Source organism: Sphaeramia orbicularis, chromosome 1 (assembly GCF_902148855.1).
Source record: "Sphaeramia orbicularis chromosome 1, fSphaOr1.1, whole genome shotgun sequence".
Classification (NCBI taxonomy): domain Eukaryota; kingdom Metazoa; phylum Chordata; class Actinopteri; order Kurtiformes; family Apogonidae; genus Sphaeramia; species Sphaeramia orbicularis.
In genome coordinates, this window is record NC_043957.1 from 37464036 (window position 1) to 37482010 (window position 17975).

Sequence of the window (17975 nt, forward strand, 5' to 3'; positions counted from 1 at the left end):
TGTTGGGTTCTGGTTTTCTGTCCTGGTTTGTGGGGGTGATGGCAGTGGGGAGGCTGACATCTCCTGAGAGCTGTGGAGGTATGACAGCCTCTCCAGACCTCACAAAAAGATGAGAAGTTTTTATGTTGTTGATCAGAGAAGAAGGAAATAAAGTAGTAATTATTACTCCACTTACATAGAGTTTTCAGGTATTTGCGCTTTACTTGATTATTTTCTAGCTGCTTTTTACTTTTACTTCCTAAAAATACTTTCTACTTATATTTTCAAACCAGGCTTGTAGCTTTCATGTATTTGAGGAACCAGTTTCAACTTAAACAGATGGAATAATCATCAATCCCTTAGTGTTTCCATCACACATAACAAACATAATAGAATGAAAATGACATTAAAGACACAGCCACAAGGTAAAACAGTTATGTTGGATTATAGATGTTAATGATCATTTCAATATTTTCTTTATTTTAAGGTAGAATGGTTGAATAGTCTTTGCATTTTATTAAAGTAGCAGGAAATCCAGAAAAAGCCAATAGAAACGTCTTTCTTACGTTTATTCTTGGGACACATTTCAGAGTTTGTGTTTTTTAACTTTAACTTTAGTGGAAAAAAAAGTCCTTTTATATTTATGATTTTGAATTTGATATTATTCTGTGTTTTTTGCTTAAGTAAGAATGCGTGTACTCCTCTGTTGATTATGCATGGTCGTATTTTATGTTTGTACCCTTTCAAATGAAATAATAACAGCTAAAGTTGCAGAAAATCCAGTCTGTGGAGTAGGAGTGAAAGTGGCAGAGATCGGCTAGTCGAGTGTGTCTTAACAACAAATTAAGGCTGTGACCGACATTACTCAGTTACCAGGCTTATCGTAAGTACGATGAGCTTAACCTCAACCTCCAGCTCTGTTGGTTGAGCTTTGCTTCTAATTAGCCGAGGGAACGCCGCCGCTGTGCTGCTGAGGTCAGTTGATAGAGGCTGGGAATCACTGAGAGAAACTAATTAGCCAACTTTCCAAAACACACTCAGACGTTGCACTGAGGCCTTGTGTTTCCAAGGATGTGCGGGAAACAGCAACAACCGATAAACAAATCGGTTTCCTGTTAAATTCTGCAGTTTGAGGTTAAAAATTTCTAACAGCTGCAAGATTCACACAAAGCTTTTGTCATTTCAAAGAGCGGTGGTCCACATTATGGGAGGTGTCGAAAAGATTTGGGTAAGCTCAGCCTTATCCAGCTAATTCAGTTACACTTGTTTTAAAGGTATCATTTCACACTTGGTTTTACTGCTCACCTGGGGGTGGTTACAGCCGACCACTGACGCACTAATCCAGCCTGAAGCAGTTATCTTGATTGAAAACAGGCCAAACATTTCAGGGTTTCTCATTAGGAAACTCAAGTCTTTTGTATCAAAATAAAGACTAAGCATCCTATTCCCTAATAAAATAAAGTCCTTCATATTTTACATTTCTTTTGCAAAAACATGATCATTTATATCACCTTCATGCAAACGTTTATAGGTATTTTATTTATTAGACTTAATGTCCTATGTTAATGTGTATATGGTTAGGTCTTAATAATAGTGGAATATTTTACATTTCTTTTGCAAAAACGTGATCATTTATATCGGCTTCATGCAAACATTTATAGGTATTTTATTTATAAGACTTAATGCCCTATGCTAATGTGCATATGTTTTGGTCTTAATAATAATGGTAGATTTGTTTACCCTTCAAGTGTGTCTCCACTGATGTGCAGAAAACCACTGGCCGTAAAATCTGTATGTATGTATCTGCAGCACTGGCCCATTTTAAGTTGCTATTGTGAACATGTATTTCCAAGTCAGGAAAGTAACAAAAGAAGGATCAGTTTCAAGTTCTAGATTTTATTATTATTATTATTAATAATAATAATAATAATAATAATAATAATAATAATAATAATAATAATAATAATAATAATAATACATAAAATAACATCTTTCATGTGTGGTTGAATTACTTATTAAAAGTTTTATACTGTTTCTCTGATTTTTAGGATTAAAAAGGTACCAGGAATGATATCACCATGCTCCTGTTAGAGATATATTTGGTTAGTCTCCTATAGGAAATATAAATACAGGTAGTTTTTTTAATATATACATTTCAGTGTACTGTTGTCTTGTTCAGCAAATGTGTTTCATCAGCACAGATAGAGACAAATAAACAACTGCTTCAAATGTATATTTAAAGTTAGAAAATGTTAGATTTAGGTGGTGGTTAATGGCAAATCCTAAAACAGTAGATAATTTCTTACTTTTCTTCTCATAGTTTCACAAATATTTCTTAGTCCATGAGTTATGAGTGATAGAAAGTGACAGACAAATACTCTGCTATGTATGTGGGTGATTGTATGAGGGGATACAGTGTAATATTTACAGATAATTGAGGGCATTTTTTTTTTTTTTTTGCTTCTACTTGATATTTTAAAGAGACAGAAAATGAGGAAGTTGTTCTCAGGGTGTTTGTGCCCATATATGCACCCCCAAACCACTCAGCTCTTGGGTCATTCAGCTGATCTATAAATTGTATATGTATTTCCAAGGTTAAAATCTATAGAGAATGTTAGTGTAGCATGAACTTCAGCGGTAAATGTTTGACTCCCCTTTTTTTTCTTACAAAAATAAAAAGTGTATTTTAGTCCTACTGTAGTACACAAAACATCTAGCACAATTTCATGTTTTTTTTTATCTGCACATGCACTGTATTTGGTAATAATTTTATAAGCACATGCTATAGTTAACGCAACATGATTCACTTTTGACTTAAGTACGAAGTGTTTTGGAGGTTAAAGTACGTGTAAGAATCTTGAAAAAGTGGCACGTGTTAAAAATAACTGTAAAAACTGTAATCATTACCTTAATTACATAATGGAGTTTCTATCTAGTTGTGATCACCGCAGTAAATCTGACTCTATTGTTACATCATTAGCAGCAGCGTGGGTCGAAGACACAGTCGACAGCCGAGACTCTGTGTCACTGGGATATTTGATCATCATGTTATTTTTAAAAACAAGTCGATCATTTGTTTGATAAAGAGACATGAATGTGAACAAAGAACTCCTTCACGGTGTCTGTTGAGGCTGCAGGAAACCTGATAAGGTAATACAACACAATTGAGTTATTTTTAATTAAATATGGCTGTAATGAAGTGACGTCTACACTTTTGAGACTCCTGGATATGTGCCGGTGTTATTTTATGTGCTTTTCTTTCTTTTTTTTTTCTTTTTTTTATTGGAGACAAGGCTTATTGTATGACAGGCTTACATCATGCGCAGCGTCAGTGAGTTTAGATAAAGTGTTTCTCACTCTCTCCCATTATCTGCAACAATCTCTTATGAAGCATGATACCTTTAAACACAATGTGGCCTTCAGCTTCTGTACTCTCTCTACAATAACCAACACATGCTTCAGGACATAAGCATTATTTTCATCTGGTCCGTATAGTCAGGTAGTCTAGAATTCCCCTAGCTTCATTTTGGGAGGGTGTGAAACAATCTTTGTAGTGTAACAGAGACTTGTCTGTGGGTCTGAGGGCGTGCACTGATCCTCCATCAGTTTAACTCCTCTCCATAGTGATCCCTGTTACCTGCAGGCGAGTGTAGAGATAGCTTTCACCAAAGTGGGCCGAGGGCTGGAGTCACACACACACAGAAAACCTCCCCCTGAGGCCTTTTAAGACTAGATTGACCGCCAGCTCAGAACACTAAACTCTGACACAGATCACTTCCGCGCTGTCGTAACAGTTATCTAGATGCTAATTTGGACACAAAATACTAATAAATGAAAGTGTCTTTACTGTAATTTCATGTCTGATCGGTGTCTTTGACTGAGCTGACAGTTCTCTGTAGGGATATACTCGCTGGCTCGTGGCTATGAGTGGGTTTATGGGGGTTTCCAGTGGACGCAAAGAAGTTTCAACATTGTTTGAAGCAGTGGCATGAGTCACACACAAGTGTAAAGATGCAAAACCAGATATACTTGAAAACACTAGGTCTGTCAACAGGCGACAGGAGCAGATACAGAGCATATGCACACAGTTTTACTCTAATAGAAGTACTGATCCAACTTCTTGACAGTAAACGTGAGAAAGTACAGGCTCTGGGACGTACTGAGAATGAAAGTATATATTGTATAGTAAGCATTATTAAACTATTCTATCTGCAAATAAAATCGTAAAGAAATACATTTGCAACATTCGCAAATGGGTGCTTCTATGAAACTGGTCATGGGGCTAAAAATTCAAACCAGATATAGATTAATGTTATGAAGCAAGTTTGGAAGCACTTTGGGTCTATTTTAAAAAAATAAATATTAACTGAGATAAAAGAGAATTTTTTTTTTTTTTCAGATAAAAGACATTTTAGTATTTTTTATATAATTTTTCTACAAAAATCTGTGTGTAACATGGTAAAAAAGGACACAAAAATTACACACTGCTATTTTTTTTTAAAACATCTTTATTCTGACACAGGTACATTTTGGGAATCAAACTAATTACACAAGGCAGAGTGTTTCACAAAAATGACAGCTGTTGTAAAATCACTCACAATTTATTTGTGTTTAAATGGGTAGGTCCCGCGTGGAATGAGACTGCCAATTCATGAAAAACCCACGTCTGGATTAGAAAAACCACTAGGATCAACAAATTTAACACAGTGTCTTTATTTATTGCAGTATATAAGACCATTTACAGCCATGTTTTCCAGATCAAATGCACTGACACCTGGGTAGTTTTTCATGTCCCAATTTTGGTCCTATTTTTAGCCCCAATATTTTATTAAAAATTCATTAATTTTAGGATGGCTCAGAGCAAGAGTATATATTTTTTTGCATTTATCTGAGGTCATCCTTAGGTACATCTTGGGGGGATATATGTCTAAATTCCTCTTTTATTATTGGGTCTAGTGCCAGGTACCAAAATGAACCCAGTTTCATAGAAGCACTCACATCAGTTTTCAGTGTCAGTCCCAGAGCTCAGCCCTTTTTTCTACGGTTCAGTCTCCCTTTCGTGAATGTGTCTTCTTGTTACATTTGTTGAGCACTAAATGCAATAATAGATATGTGACGGTATCGTCTTTTTATGTGTTATTGCCCCATCCATTTACACTGAAACCTGTCTTGATATTGGCAAGGTGTGCAATAATGCAAAATAAAAAGCAAAATCATCAAAAATCTAAAGCAACAAGCCTGGTTTGAAAATCAGAGAGTGCAAATATTAGTGATAAAATATAGCGAGTGAAAGTAAAAAGCAAGACTCAAATGTAATTAAAAACTAAAATATCTCATTTCAGTCTGTGGTATCATGGTGGAGTGAATCAGCTTCACTTCCCACTGAGACTGAAAACCAACAATCTGATGTGATGTCTGGAGTGAACTGAGCATAGAGTCATGCTGTATCTCTAATTAAACCCCTGCTGTCCTGCAGGAAGGACGCAAGGCTGGGAAAACTAACTTACTACTGATAAGGCACAGAGCTGCTAATGCATGTGTACTGTATATTTGTGAGCTTTAGAAAAGATATTGTAATTAGGTCCTTGGAGTGGAGGGAAGGAGTCTCAGGGGTTTTAAAAGAGACACAGAAAACACAGAGAAACTCAGATATACACCAGTGAAGAGATACAGCAGACCGCCATCAGGTTGAGACATGAAACTGTCCCTGTCTACCTCTGTTTTTACAGGCAGAGGAGGAAAACAGGATGGTGCAGTGAAACACGGATAGAGAAACCAACTAGGAGACCCCACCCACCCACACACCCACACACCCACACACATATCCATATATACACACTCATATATACCCACACACTGTATCAGAAGTGGTGTTGTTAATAATGCATGAATGTGTCTGCGTCGGAGATGGTGGTGGTGGAGGACCAGTGTCCCGGACGGTTGGCCTTAATGAAGTTGGGCATGTCTGCCTCACTCCGCTGCCAGAAAGTCATGAATAAACATCAGCTGGCTAATTAAACTCAGGGCTGGCAACTGTACTGTGTATCAGTAAACAAGCAGGGGTCTCGCACATGCTCACAGGGATTTGCAGGGAATGGAGGAATGGTTGATACTAGGCCTTTACTTTCTGTTCAGTACAGTATGGACTCAGGAGAGGAGAGGACCTTGAAAAGAGAGAAGAAATGTTGGACGCAGCAAAAGAAAGCTGCATAAGAAAGAGCTAAAGACAGAAATAGGGGGAAAAGTTGCCTGCTTTACCAGAAGAGTCATATCTCTATCACTGACTTAAATGTGGTATCAAACTTTGTCCATGAATGTGAATTAATCCCTTAACATCGACTGTCATAAATTTGCATCAAATCATTTCCATTACGGAAACAGCCGAGAAAGCGTATGTATTCCCCCAATGCCATTTCAGGCATATTCGATACGTAGTCAGACTGCTCAGAGTAACTCTGTGGCATCAACAAAACCATCTCCATCTCCTGAGACGGGAAAATCTGTTTCATTACTTTTTCATCACTATTGACCATTATGCCTGTTGTTGCAAATTTGTATCATACCCAAATCTATTTTATATGCTATAGTTTAATTAGCAATCTCCACTTAATTTAGCATATGCTTGGAAGAAAAAAACACAAATAGTTAATTTTTTAACAAACTTGTACATAAATTCAGGTGTTAAGGGTTTAACGTATTTCCCAAAATTATTTTAGGTCACACTGGTGAAAATGAGCCAATAATGTGTATAAATGAATACATAAATAAATACTCAAAATAAAGGCTTTAACAGGATTATGCAGATGACATTTTTGCATTGCTTTACTGTCGGCTATTGTAATAAACACAGTTATTTAGTATTCATTCACATAGTCAAATAACAGTCAAATATTTGGCAAAGCTTGGTCCATATTTGTAACCATACTGGTTAATTTTCCCGAAATCCTGGTGTTTTTTTGTATGTTCAGCGCTGAGTATAAACCATTACAACTGAACTTTCATTAAAAACATGGTAATTATTTGCAAATGCTAAATACAAAGCATTAAGATGTATGTAGAATAGAATAGAATAGAATAGAATAGAATAGAATAGAATAGAATAGAATAGAATAGAATAGAATAGAATAGAATAGGTGATTGTTGTCAGTTACAGGAACAATAAAAATCAATTAAAGTGCAAAAAGAAAGACTCAATATAAAACCATCACACTTTAATTCCAATTTAATATGTATTAGAAACAAATATTAAAAGCACTGATTTGACATTTGTCCACTTGTCCCTTAATATTTTAACCAAACAACACTAAATCATCATACAAAGTGCTACTGAATGTTTCCATCAAATCTTAATTTTTTTTTTTTCCACACAGCATGTAACTGTAACCTTCATGCCCGAAGATGCCGATTTAACATGGAACTGTACAAGCTATCAGGGAGGAAGAGCGGAGGAGTCTGCCTCAATTGCCGCCACAACACCGCTGGTCGCCACTGCCACTACTGCAAAGAGGGCTACTACCGAGACCTGTCGAAGCCCATCTCACACAGGAAGGCCTGCAAAGGTACAGCGCTTATTTTTCTTGATTTTTTTTTTTTAATTTCAGATACCAAATGTGAGCAGTCTCCGTCGGCTTTTTAATGACTGCTTTTGCTTATACCGAGAGTATAAAAGGGAAAAAGTCATGGTGAAAGAGGACAAACAGGCCACTTTTGACAATTTAAGATTAATGTAAGAATGTTAAAGACTCAGACAAATCATCCATAGTCAGTACCAGCCACTGCTCATTTTATTCCAGTCTCTTATGGCACAGTTTTAGATAAATTACAGGAAGTGGGAAGAAGCTGAAGTCTTTACATTCCTGAGTCTGTCTCGCCCTCATCTCCTTCTGTCAGCGGAGATGAGTTGGGGGTCTGTTGGGACTGTGGAGGTCGTGGTGGTATGGGCGGGTCGGGGTGGGTGTTCCCTCATCGACACTGAGTTATTTGGCTTCAGCTGTAGGTTGGTGGTGTGTTGGGGGGTGGGGGGGTGGGTAGATGAGGGGATGACAGAACAAGCAAAACAAACAGACCTGAGGTGTGAAGTGATCCCCAGTATAGGTCAAAGATGAATAAGACACAGGAAGATGGGTGGAAAAGCTGCAGGACTAAAAGACGAGACGTGCAGAAGACAAAGGAAAACTCAGGTTCAGAGAGTGAAAGATGGGAGGGAGGGATGAAGACGAAGGAGGAGGAGGACAGGAGGAGTACACCCCCACGCAGGTGTGCTCGCCGCTCTGCATGCTGGATGAATCGCTTCGCATCAGCCTTCACCATAGCTAATAAGGGTCAAAGAAAGGAGGTGGGGGTGATTGAAAAGAAAGGATATGTTTTCTGGCCTCTCCTATAGCTGCAGGGAAAGATAACAGGAGCTGAATCCCTGTGCAAACAAGCCCAGAGTCACTTCGCAAAGATAAAGCTGGAACACATGTACACATATATACACGGCATACCTGTTCGAAGGTGTCACAGCGCTCACTTCCAAAGGTAGTCTGTGAGGAAATATTAGCTGCCTGTTGACAATTTAAGCCCGTGATTTTCCACATCATTCCCCTGGAAGTAAATAAATAAACTGAGCCATCTGTTCGTGTGACTGAAAGCATGCTTGTATTGTTTTGTGTTTTATTCTGCTGAAGTCATGAATATTACAGTTGATCTCACCTATTCAGTAGTAAGTTTGCACCTTTTCGCCTGCAGAAAGTGCATTCGCCATGATGAAATGCTTAACGCTTCTCTAACAAAAACACATGTCAAACCAACGCAAAAGAACGTCACAGAGGATGCGTTCAACCTCCTCACACTACTGACATCCAGCAACCATATCAAGCGCATTTCATTCCTTTGCATGAACACACACTCATAACAAAGCTGTCTGACAAATGCATCCACTTATTCACCCCTCCAGCCGCTCATGAGCAATGTTCCTAAACTGACATTAACACCTTCCGTGGTTTTGGGCCCATTCTCGTGTCAAGCAGGAATGCAAACAGACATTCATCAAGATGAGACGTTGTGTATCATTAACCCCTATCCTCTGCGATGTCTACTAAGCCGGCTAATTGTGGAGATTTAACCTCTTTTTTGTTGTTTTTACATCCCTTCTCATGTGTCCAAGACTCGATTCTTTCAGCATCCCATAACTCACATTCATGGGGGTTTGTTTCTCCTAACACAACTTTAATTCCTCATCATCCTGCGCTACAGAATTTAATAATGTTTTTTTTTTTTTTTTTTTTTTTTTGAGGAAGCACAAAAGTTACAGGGAAAATATCCAGTACATAACTATTAACACAATGCATTTTAATATCTGCAAAACAGATTCAAACCAGTGTTTATATTAACTGTTGGTAAAAACATAACTGGATGCATTATTATAACAACTGTATTATAATGTGACATGACGTGACATTGGAAACAAGCAAGAAAATGAGAATAAATCAATCAGTGGTTTTCACCCAAAGCAGATGAACTAGATTAAAGCTCAAATCAAGAACAGAAACCTCAGTGTAACGTCAAAGTGCTTTTAAACTAAAATACTAGTTTCCAAAGTCCACTGATGCAGAAATCTGCTCTCATACAAAGATGGTGATTAATTTGATTTAAGGAAATTTTGGATGGATGACTCATGTGTGAGGTCAACAGAACCTGTCAAAAGCTGTGGTGAAAAATGCACCTCGTGTGGACATCTGGCATCTGGAGTTAACTGATATCGTGGGGTATGTGAGCATCTGTATAAATGGGCGTAATTCAGTGTTTTATAACTCATGATACTGATTTAAAAGCGTTCCTCTGTCCTGTGTGTGGACAGTTTTTGTGACTTTTCTGACTTGCTGTCATTGCGGGAAACATGCTTCTGCAACTTTCAGCCATTTTTGACCACAAATAACCTGCTGTTCTGTTAAAATTAGACAAAGATTTAAATGACATATCGTCATAAATTAGCTATTTCTCAACACTTAAAATGATGACCTTTCATATTACCATCCTTATTTTTTATTATCATTCTCATTAATCAACTTCAGCAAACACGGATTCATTGAATTCATCGTATGCCAAGTCCAGCAACAGTACATTACATTTACTCTTTCTTAACCCTTAACTATGATCATTAATGATAATATGGTGATTTATAGTCCCACAGGCTCTTAGCAGGAGTCCACTCATGTCATATAGTCATTACATCAGAGTTCCCAAACTAGTAAATATTAAATCATCTCACCCACACTAGAGATTTACTTCTCGATTCCTTCTGCTGCTGCCTCTCACTGAACTACAGTATAAACACATTTCATCATCATTTATAAAATTGTCAGCTTATCCAAACGCTTTTGTTGGGTTTAATTCATGAAATTTGCCAGAGTTTGTGCACCGCCCACCTCTCCAGCCCTGTGTAATTATAAGCAAACGCTGTCTACCCAGTTCTACTGAGGTATTCATTTACATCAAAACAGACTCACAGTGAAGAATTGGTGGTAATTACCCCAAACTGACAAACAATACAAAGCATGAACTCACCTTTTCACTTGCTAAAAGATTTTTGCAAACAATATTTGGAAAGTCACAGATGAAGACTTTAAAGGTGTGTGTTGTTATATCACATGTTCCCCTCTCTCTGTCTGTTAATGACAGTGTTGTGCAGATTACTTCTGCTGTAATCCATTACAGATTACTTGTTACTGTGATTTAAAAGTAATTCCTTACCTTACAATATTACTGTCCCAGAAATTAAATGTGTTACATGACTCCTGTATTACTTATGAGTTACAAACAGACTCTTATCATAAATGGTGCATGTGCAGTAGAACCCCACCCACCCAATACTAGAGATAGCAGAGCCTTGGGATGCATAAATTGGCCCCACAAAGTACACGTGGACAGATAGCTCGGTAAGTAACGCTAAGGTCTACGATGCTCGAATCCCAGCAGGAACTCTTGCATTTTTTTTCAACATTTTACATGTTCAAACAGTGGGCGCAGCGCCGAGGACGCTGGTAGATAAAAAAGAATTCTAACTAGTAATAGAAACGTTAGCTTATCTTGTCATTGCTGATCACAGGGATCATGCTAACTAGCTTCTGTAAAGCAGGGTTAGGGTTAGTAATGAGTCCATGTGGCCAATGAACTGTCTTCTGCCGTCTTCACCCATTGGCTGAACACCAACAGGAAATAGAACTTTCCTGTCGCATTTTTGATTCCTGACTTTCATCACCAATTTTTCATCAAATCTGTAAAACCTGGGTGATAGCCTAAGTATGACGAACCCATTAGTCTTTCCGTGATTACACACCTGCATCATTTCCCTCACGGTGAACAACTTCGAAGTGTCCTCCATCACAAACAGTCCTTTGTGTACATACCAAGCTGAAACCAAACCGCCACTCAGGGATTTTCCGAACTCCACGCAGCCGCAGCAGCAAGAAGCAATGAAGCTGTTTCTGTGTTTGTTGCTGCTGTGGCCATACTGTGGCTGCGTGGAATTCCCATTCCCACAATGCGCTTCGCAACAAAATTTCCAAAAACGCCCAAGTGTCATGTTGGTTTGATATGTAAACAAATGGAGTGTTTGTGATGGAGTACACTTCACCATGAGGGAAGTGATTCAGGCGCGTAATCATGGAAAGCCTAAAGGATCGCGATACTTAGGCTATGACTCGGATTTTACAGATTTGATGAAAAATTGGTGACAAAAGTCATACACCACTTTAAGGTCTCATAGTCTTGCTTTTTTTTTTTTTTTGAGCAATTAAATTATGGGCAAAAAGTGTGTTGTAAAACAAGCACTGCTGAACATGTACAAAGCAAAATATTACTGAAAATTGATTAGTAATGCCTTACACTACTGCGCAAAAAGTAATCTGTTACTGTAATGTATTACTTTTGTAATGCATTACTCCCAACACTGGTTAATGAATGTAACAAATTTACCACACAGAGCTTTTCCCCAGCACTAAACACCTTTACTTGATGTCAAAATCTGGCCTTGCCAAATTCTCTCAGGTTTACCACATCATAACTCAAGATAATTCAATGAAACTCAAACCGCTGAACTAATTTCTGTCCGCTCCTCAACCGGCGTGAGCGCTGCGCCGAAGTGACAGCAATTAAGAGGTTTGGTTATTTATTGAACTAAAAGAGAGGCTTTTGCTGTGCGGCTCTTGGAAGAGAATGAGTGCCGTTGGAGCTCACTCAGGTCGGGGAGCACAAGAGTTTGCTTTTATATGCGTAATACAATCCTCCCTGAAAGCTGCTCATTTCCATAGAAGGCCATTACAAGTAAAAGAGAGCAACGGCGGACGGGCTGCAGAGTGAGCAGTGGCCGGTGGCTGCATTTACCCGCCTAAATTTATAACTTCACCCCTCATTGAGTAAGAGGGTAAACACAGAATACATTTCAAGTCGCTGTTGTTTGTATCTTTTAAGTGTTTGACAGCTTTTGACTGAAGCTGCTGCAGGACACACACTGAGCGTATTTGACAAAAAGAAATGCATGAGTTTAACTTAAAAAAAAAACGTGATTGTGAGACTTAAACAGACCACAAGTTGCTGCACTTTGGGTGGTCTGTGAAGACCTCTGCCGTATAACTTAGATAGCAAATGTCGCTCCACAGTGATAAGTTTAATCAGCTGTTATTCCTGTTTGTCATCCTGTTACTGATTTGCGAAGCCCTTCTGAACTTTTAAAGCGTTTTAAGATTAAAGTGAGTGATTTCCTGTAGAGCCCATTTTGATGTGGAGTCTGTATTGGATGACAATGATATCTACATGAGGTGGCTATGCCAAATAATGAGCCCTGCACTTGATTAGTCCGCCATAGAGGACCATCGAACGTTAATAAAATCAAGCTTGAGCAGGTTGGCATTGGTTCTGTGACCGATGGATTGAATTCATGCTTTCACATTCAAATCCGAGCATCAGCCATCATATAATTATGTCGGTCAGTGGGATGATGAGGAACATATTTTGCATACAGAGGAAAATTAGGCTTTGATTGAGAGACGGTCTATTTCAATCAGAATAACATGTTAAAAACGCACTCCCCTCTCCTCAGCATATGTCTTCCATTGACACAGTAGGGTTTTTTTTATTGACCACATATAAAATGTTTTGTGCTTGGAATTTGAAAAATATAGTTTTTCATGACTTCACTTTTCATTTTGGATTTCCAGAGGGTGTGCTAATATCAGTGTGTTTTCAATTACAACAGCACACGTTTGTAGTGTTGTGCATCAAACATCTTTGGTAAAAAAAAAAAAAAAAAAAAATACATTTGAGTTCAACATTTACAACATTTCGGCGCCATCTGTGGCCAAATGCATGACTGTTCGGGCCATTGCAGCCTGTAAATCTGATCAATAAAATCCTAAACAACCCAACAAACAAGACACACCCTTTATAAGATAAACAGATCATTTAGGAAGCTTTTTATGTATAGTGCAACAGCCCAATACCACTATCTTTTTTGCTTTCCAAAGTTTCTTGTGGAGGAGCAGAAAGTTAATTATAATAGAACACAGACTCGGGTAGGTTGGCTTCACTCCAGGGCCAACAAATTATTCTTATTGGCACAGAAAACACAAATCGAATGGGGGAGTGGAGTTCAGACTTCAAACACTAGCTTTATGGTAAACGATTGGCAGAGTTCAGAATTCTCACATTGTGCAATCTCACTTTCCTTCTTCTCTGACTTATCCGAGTGCCTGACTTTGACTTTGGAAAAGGTTCACATATTTTCATTCTTTTATATGCAACCAGGGCCAACAGTGGGAGAAATTATCTAAAAGCATGAATAACACAAGTGTAGTCCCTAAGATGTAAAAGACTGGTTTACCAATTTGAAGACATCGCCATGCATTATACACCTTTGCTGGAGAAGGAAAGTGCCTCTTGAGGGCTCCTGTATCTTTGCGAGCCATCTGGAGTAGCCACGAAGCACATCCACTTAAATGTGAAGTGGGCACACACGCACACAAACCAGAAACTCTCACTCACACCCTTGGTAATCCAGTCCATTAACCAGTAGGTGGGTCCTCCAGTGAGAAAATCAACCAGCTTGCCTTTAAACCCAACAGCAAGTCGCTTAGCCTTCAAGTCGATGATTAGGACCAAATGTGAAGAGTGTTTCCCACCTGTAGCCCATGTGTAATGCACCTTGATTTACTGGCAGGCTTAAAGCTCTGAGCCGTGGTTACTGAGCAAATGCTCTTAAAAATATAACCCGAGCTCTCTGAAGCTCCAACCGGAGTTGCACTTTGCCCTCTTGTGCTTCAAAATCCTCTGACATACTTCTAAATTTACAGGCTTGAAGACGTGCCGGACTGGCCTCCACGCTGTTTATTAGGCTTCCTGAGGCCGTGTGTATAAATGTGTGTGTGTTGAGCTCCTTCTCCCACTCACAGAGGACGCAACTAGGCAATGAAAGCAGTGACAGATTGGTCTGATAAAGGCACTAATACGTAAACACACTTCTGAAGAGGCCTTCTGATGATAAGGAGGATATTATCGCCTTCACACTCACAGGCATACAGGGGAGATAAGAGCAGCAACAGAAGCTGAATCACAGGAAACAGGCAATAGAGATAAAAGGGAGGGAGGGGGAGGCAGACGAAAGGGAGAGGAGCCTGAAATCCAGAGCCTCCAACAACATGTTGGCCCTCACACAGAGGATAGAGTTGTCTGGTTGTACCTCACTTGTCAAAATAGCTCGCACAACAACAACAGTGTTGGTTTATAGAGTCTGAGATCAATCATAAGGAGAACAGATACTGTACTACATTTCCACTTGACAGCAGTTTTTCCCAGAGGCCTCCTGAGCTCTTCTTTCAGACAGCCAGGCCCCTAGATAGAATAACAAGTACATAAATACTTCAGATTAAAGTAATATAAAGAACATATTGCAGCAAAAATGACTATTCAGATATTGAAATTCACACAACAAAATAACTTGTATTTCTTGCTAATCTCTTGAATGTAAAAAATGAGAGTGGAGCAATGGAAGTAGAAGTCTTTGTATTGAATGTGTGAACCTCTTGGTTTCTTTTAAATGTAGTTTTTAGGTAGATATTAAGCAAAGCATATAACATCTGGCTGTTGTCAATCAAAATACTACTAACAGATGGAGTAGTAGATGACATGATGTAGCATGGGCTCATGAGAGTTGTTTTCATCAGCATTGCAAATGAAAATCAATGTGATGTGACTCAGACATTAAATTTACGTTCACAGAGGAGGTAATGCATTGAAGTTTAAGTGCTATTAATTTCAGGGATGTACATTCCCATGTATGTCATTTCATTCTAATGAAACAGCCGCAAGTGACATTAGCAACAAAATGAAGCCACAGACAGGCAACTAAATGAAACAGGTCATTACATTGAATTAAATGAATGATTTCTCTGAATGTTAAAATTGTTTGAAACATTTGGTGTAATGTAAATACACAGGTCAACAAAATGTAAAACACAGGCCTAGTCTAATGCAGACGTGCTGCATGTTGTAGCTTTAAAGACTAATATTTATGCAGAAATAAGAAGGTTGTTTTGAAGCTCTAATTTTGAGCTGTGGGCTGGACAGTCTGTGTGGTTAAAAACAAAACAGGCCAAACCACTAAATACCCCCATAAACCTCAGAATACTAGATTTAATTATGCCTTTGAAGGTTTCCAGTTTGACAAGTGACATGACGCAGGAGAAGTCTTTGAGGAGGGGCGACGCATGAGCAGAGCATACACTGGAACTGAAAATCAGTATCACAGGTTCTCCACAGGAAATAAACAGAAAATATAACACTTTCATGCTGAGGAATGAGGGGTGCTGACAGCTTAGTGACAAACAGTGTTTTTCACTCCCAGGCTTCACAAGTAAAGCGTGGATATAGTGATAGATTATCAGGACTGTTCTGGATTAAACAGGCATGATTTACTGTACAGACAATGTAGAGTACTATTAATTCAACCACCTCTCTTTGCCAGAGTCACAACAATTTACATCCAAAAATAGATGAAAAGAAACAACTCGCAGACAACTATTATTCAACACTGATCTTAAACCTGACAGTGGTTTGGCTGTGAAAGAAATGAAGGGCTTGGATTGGGACGAGGAATTGGAAAATGATTACATTCCTGAAGCATATGTGTTCGATAGACCCCCCAGTTTGGGAGGAAGTGTGACAGACGTTTTGGGCTCATGCTCAAAGCCTGACATTAATCAGAAACAGGCAATTAGGATTATCCTTCATTATTTTATCATTTGGTAAACATGCACAACCGTTTTTCTTTACCTCACACATACAGCTGCAGTCCCGCAGACTAGCGTGCACAGCAAGGCCGAGCAGCCGCACACAAGCACACGCATCATGTGAGATTCAAGATGCTGCTCACATTGTATCTTGGCAGTTGTGATGATGTTACATGTGACGGTTACATGATAATTAGATAATTAGCAAGAAGCGCAAAAATGTGTACAAATGTTTACAGGTTTAGAAGATGTGTTCTTCTTTCTTTTTGGCTCTATCAATGCAAAAGGAGCATTGTGGCGTCATGTTGGACTTGAGTGAGCTCTGTCTCTTGTGCACGCCTCCACCTGTCTCTCACCACTCTATTATTGTTGCCACTGCTGCTGTGTACCCACCTGCACACTCTGTAGATAGTGGATATGTTTGTATCTCCCCACATGTCTGTGTGTGTGTGTCTGGATGTGTGTGTGTGTGTGTGTGTGTGTGTGTGTCTGTGTGTGTGTGTGTGTGTCTGTGTGTGTGTGTGTGTGTGTGTGTGTGTGTGTGTGTGTGTGTGTGTGTGTGTGTGTGTGCTTGTGTGTGTGCGACCACTCACTGTGCCTCTCTTTCTTCCTCTGTTCCCTCACAGCATGTGATTGCCATCCCGTGGGTGCTGCTGGCAAAACCTGTAACCAAACCACAGGACAATGTCCCTGTAAAGACGGCGTGACTGGTATCACGTGCAACCGCTGTGCTAAAGGCTACCAGCAGAGCCGCTCGCCCATTGCCCCCTGCATAAGTACGTGGAACCAGCCTTTACCATATTTACCTCATTGTAGAGGACCTGGCCTCAGGTCTGTTGCATACCTGTAAAAGGGAGGGACACAACAGAAACTGAAATCTGTGCATGTGCATGTTAAAAATCACACATATCACCCTTTAAACCAACATTTACTGCTCTATATTATAACATCAGACACTGCTACAATGGTTTAATCCACCAATCTTTTCTACAGACAAGTTTTTAGTGTCCAACTGTCGGTTTTCTGGCCAGTAAATCCACAAACTTAAATAAACACGCCATTAAACCAAACCTTGAGGTTATAGTGGCCCAGCCTTCTGGACTTGTCGGCGTCCATAAATCTACATAAAGACCCAAAGTTGTTAACACCAGAAATCCCCAAATGTGTTTGGATAAAAGCACATAAAGCTTTGGGTTGGATTACAAAATCAATTGTTCTCAGCATCCACTGACCATTTGTAAGCCAAAAGATCCTGCTTTATTAATGTCAGCGGGAGAAAGGGCCTTGAAGTGACTTAAAGCACTGTAGTCCTTGACATATTTTGGATTTCCTCACTATTAAAACAACACTATTATTGGAGCATTTATAATTAGATACAAAGAATTAAATACAGCCATATATGTGTCGTTTTCACTCAACATATAAGCAGGGCTGAGGTTCAATAAAGCAGTAAATCAAACCTGCTTTTCAGATATCCAGGAACACGCAGTGCTCCCTGTTAGATCAAATAGAGGTCCCTCTCTGATGATTACTTTGTTATCTTGTGTAAACAGCCAGTAATGACTTGGTAAGGCTTGCCAAGTTTCACTTTAACTGAGTCACGTTACAATGCATATTATAACGTGACTCACAGCACAGCGACTCTGTGTATTCCTTTGAGCGCTGTCAGTTAAAACATAGCACATGTCAGTAATGAGAACCAGGTTCATTATAAGAACTGGCACACACGGT

At 39.0% G+C, this 17975-nt stretch overlaps 1 protein-coding gene across 1 annotated transcript in view; it reads left to right on the plus strand.

Annotated features, from left to right (window-relative positions):
- ntn1a (netrin 1a) overlaps window positions 1-17975 on the plus strand; it is a 74392-nt gene that overhangs the window by 33388 nt on the left and 23029 nt on the right. Inside the window, exons 3-4 of the mRNA XM_030137149.1 lie at window positions 7350-7538; window positions 16871-17020. Of these exons, the coding sequence (XP_029993009.1) occupies window positions 7350-7538; window positions 16871-17020 (339 nt within the window). The remainder of the gene's footprint in view (window positions 1-7349; window positions 7539-16870; window positions 17021-17975) is intronic.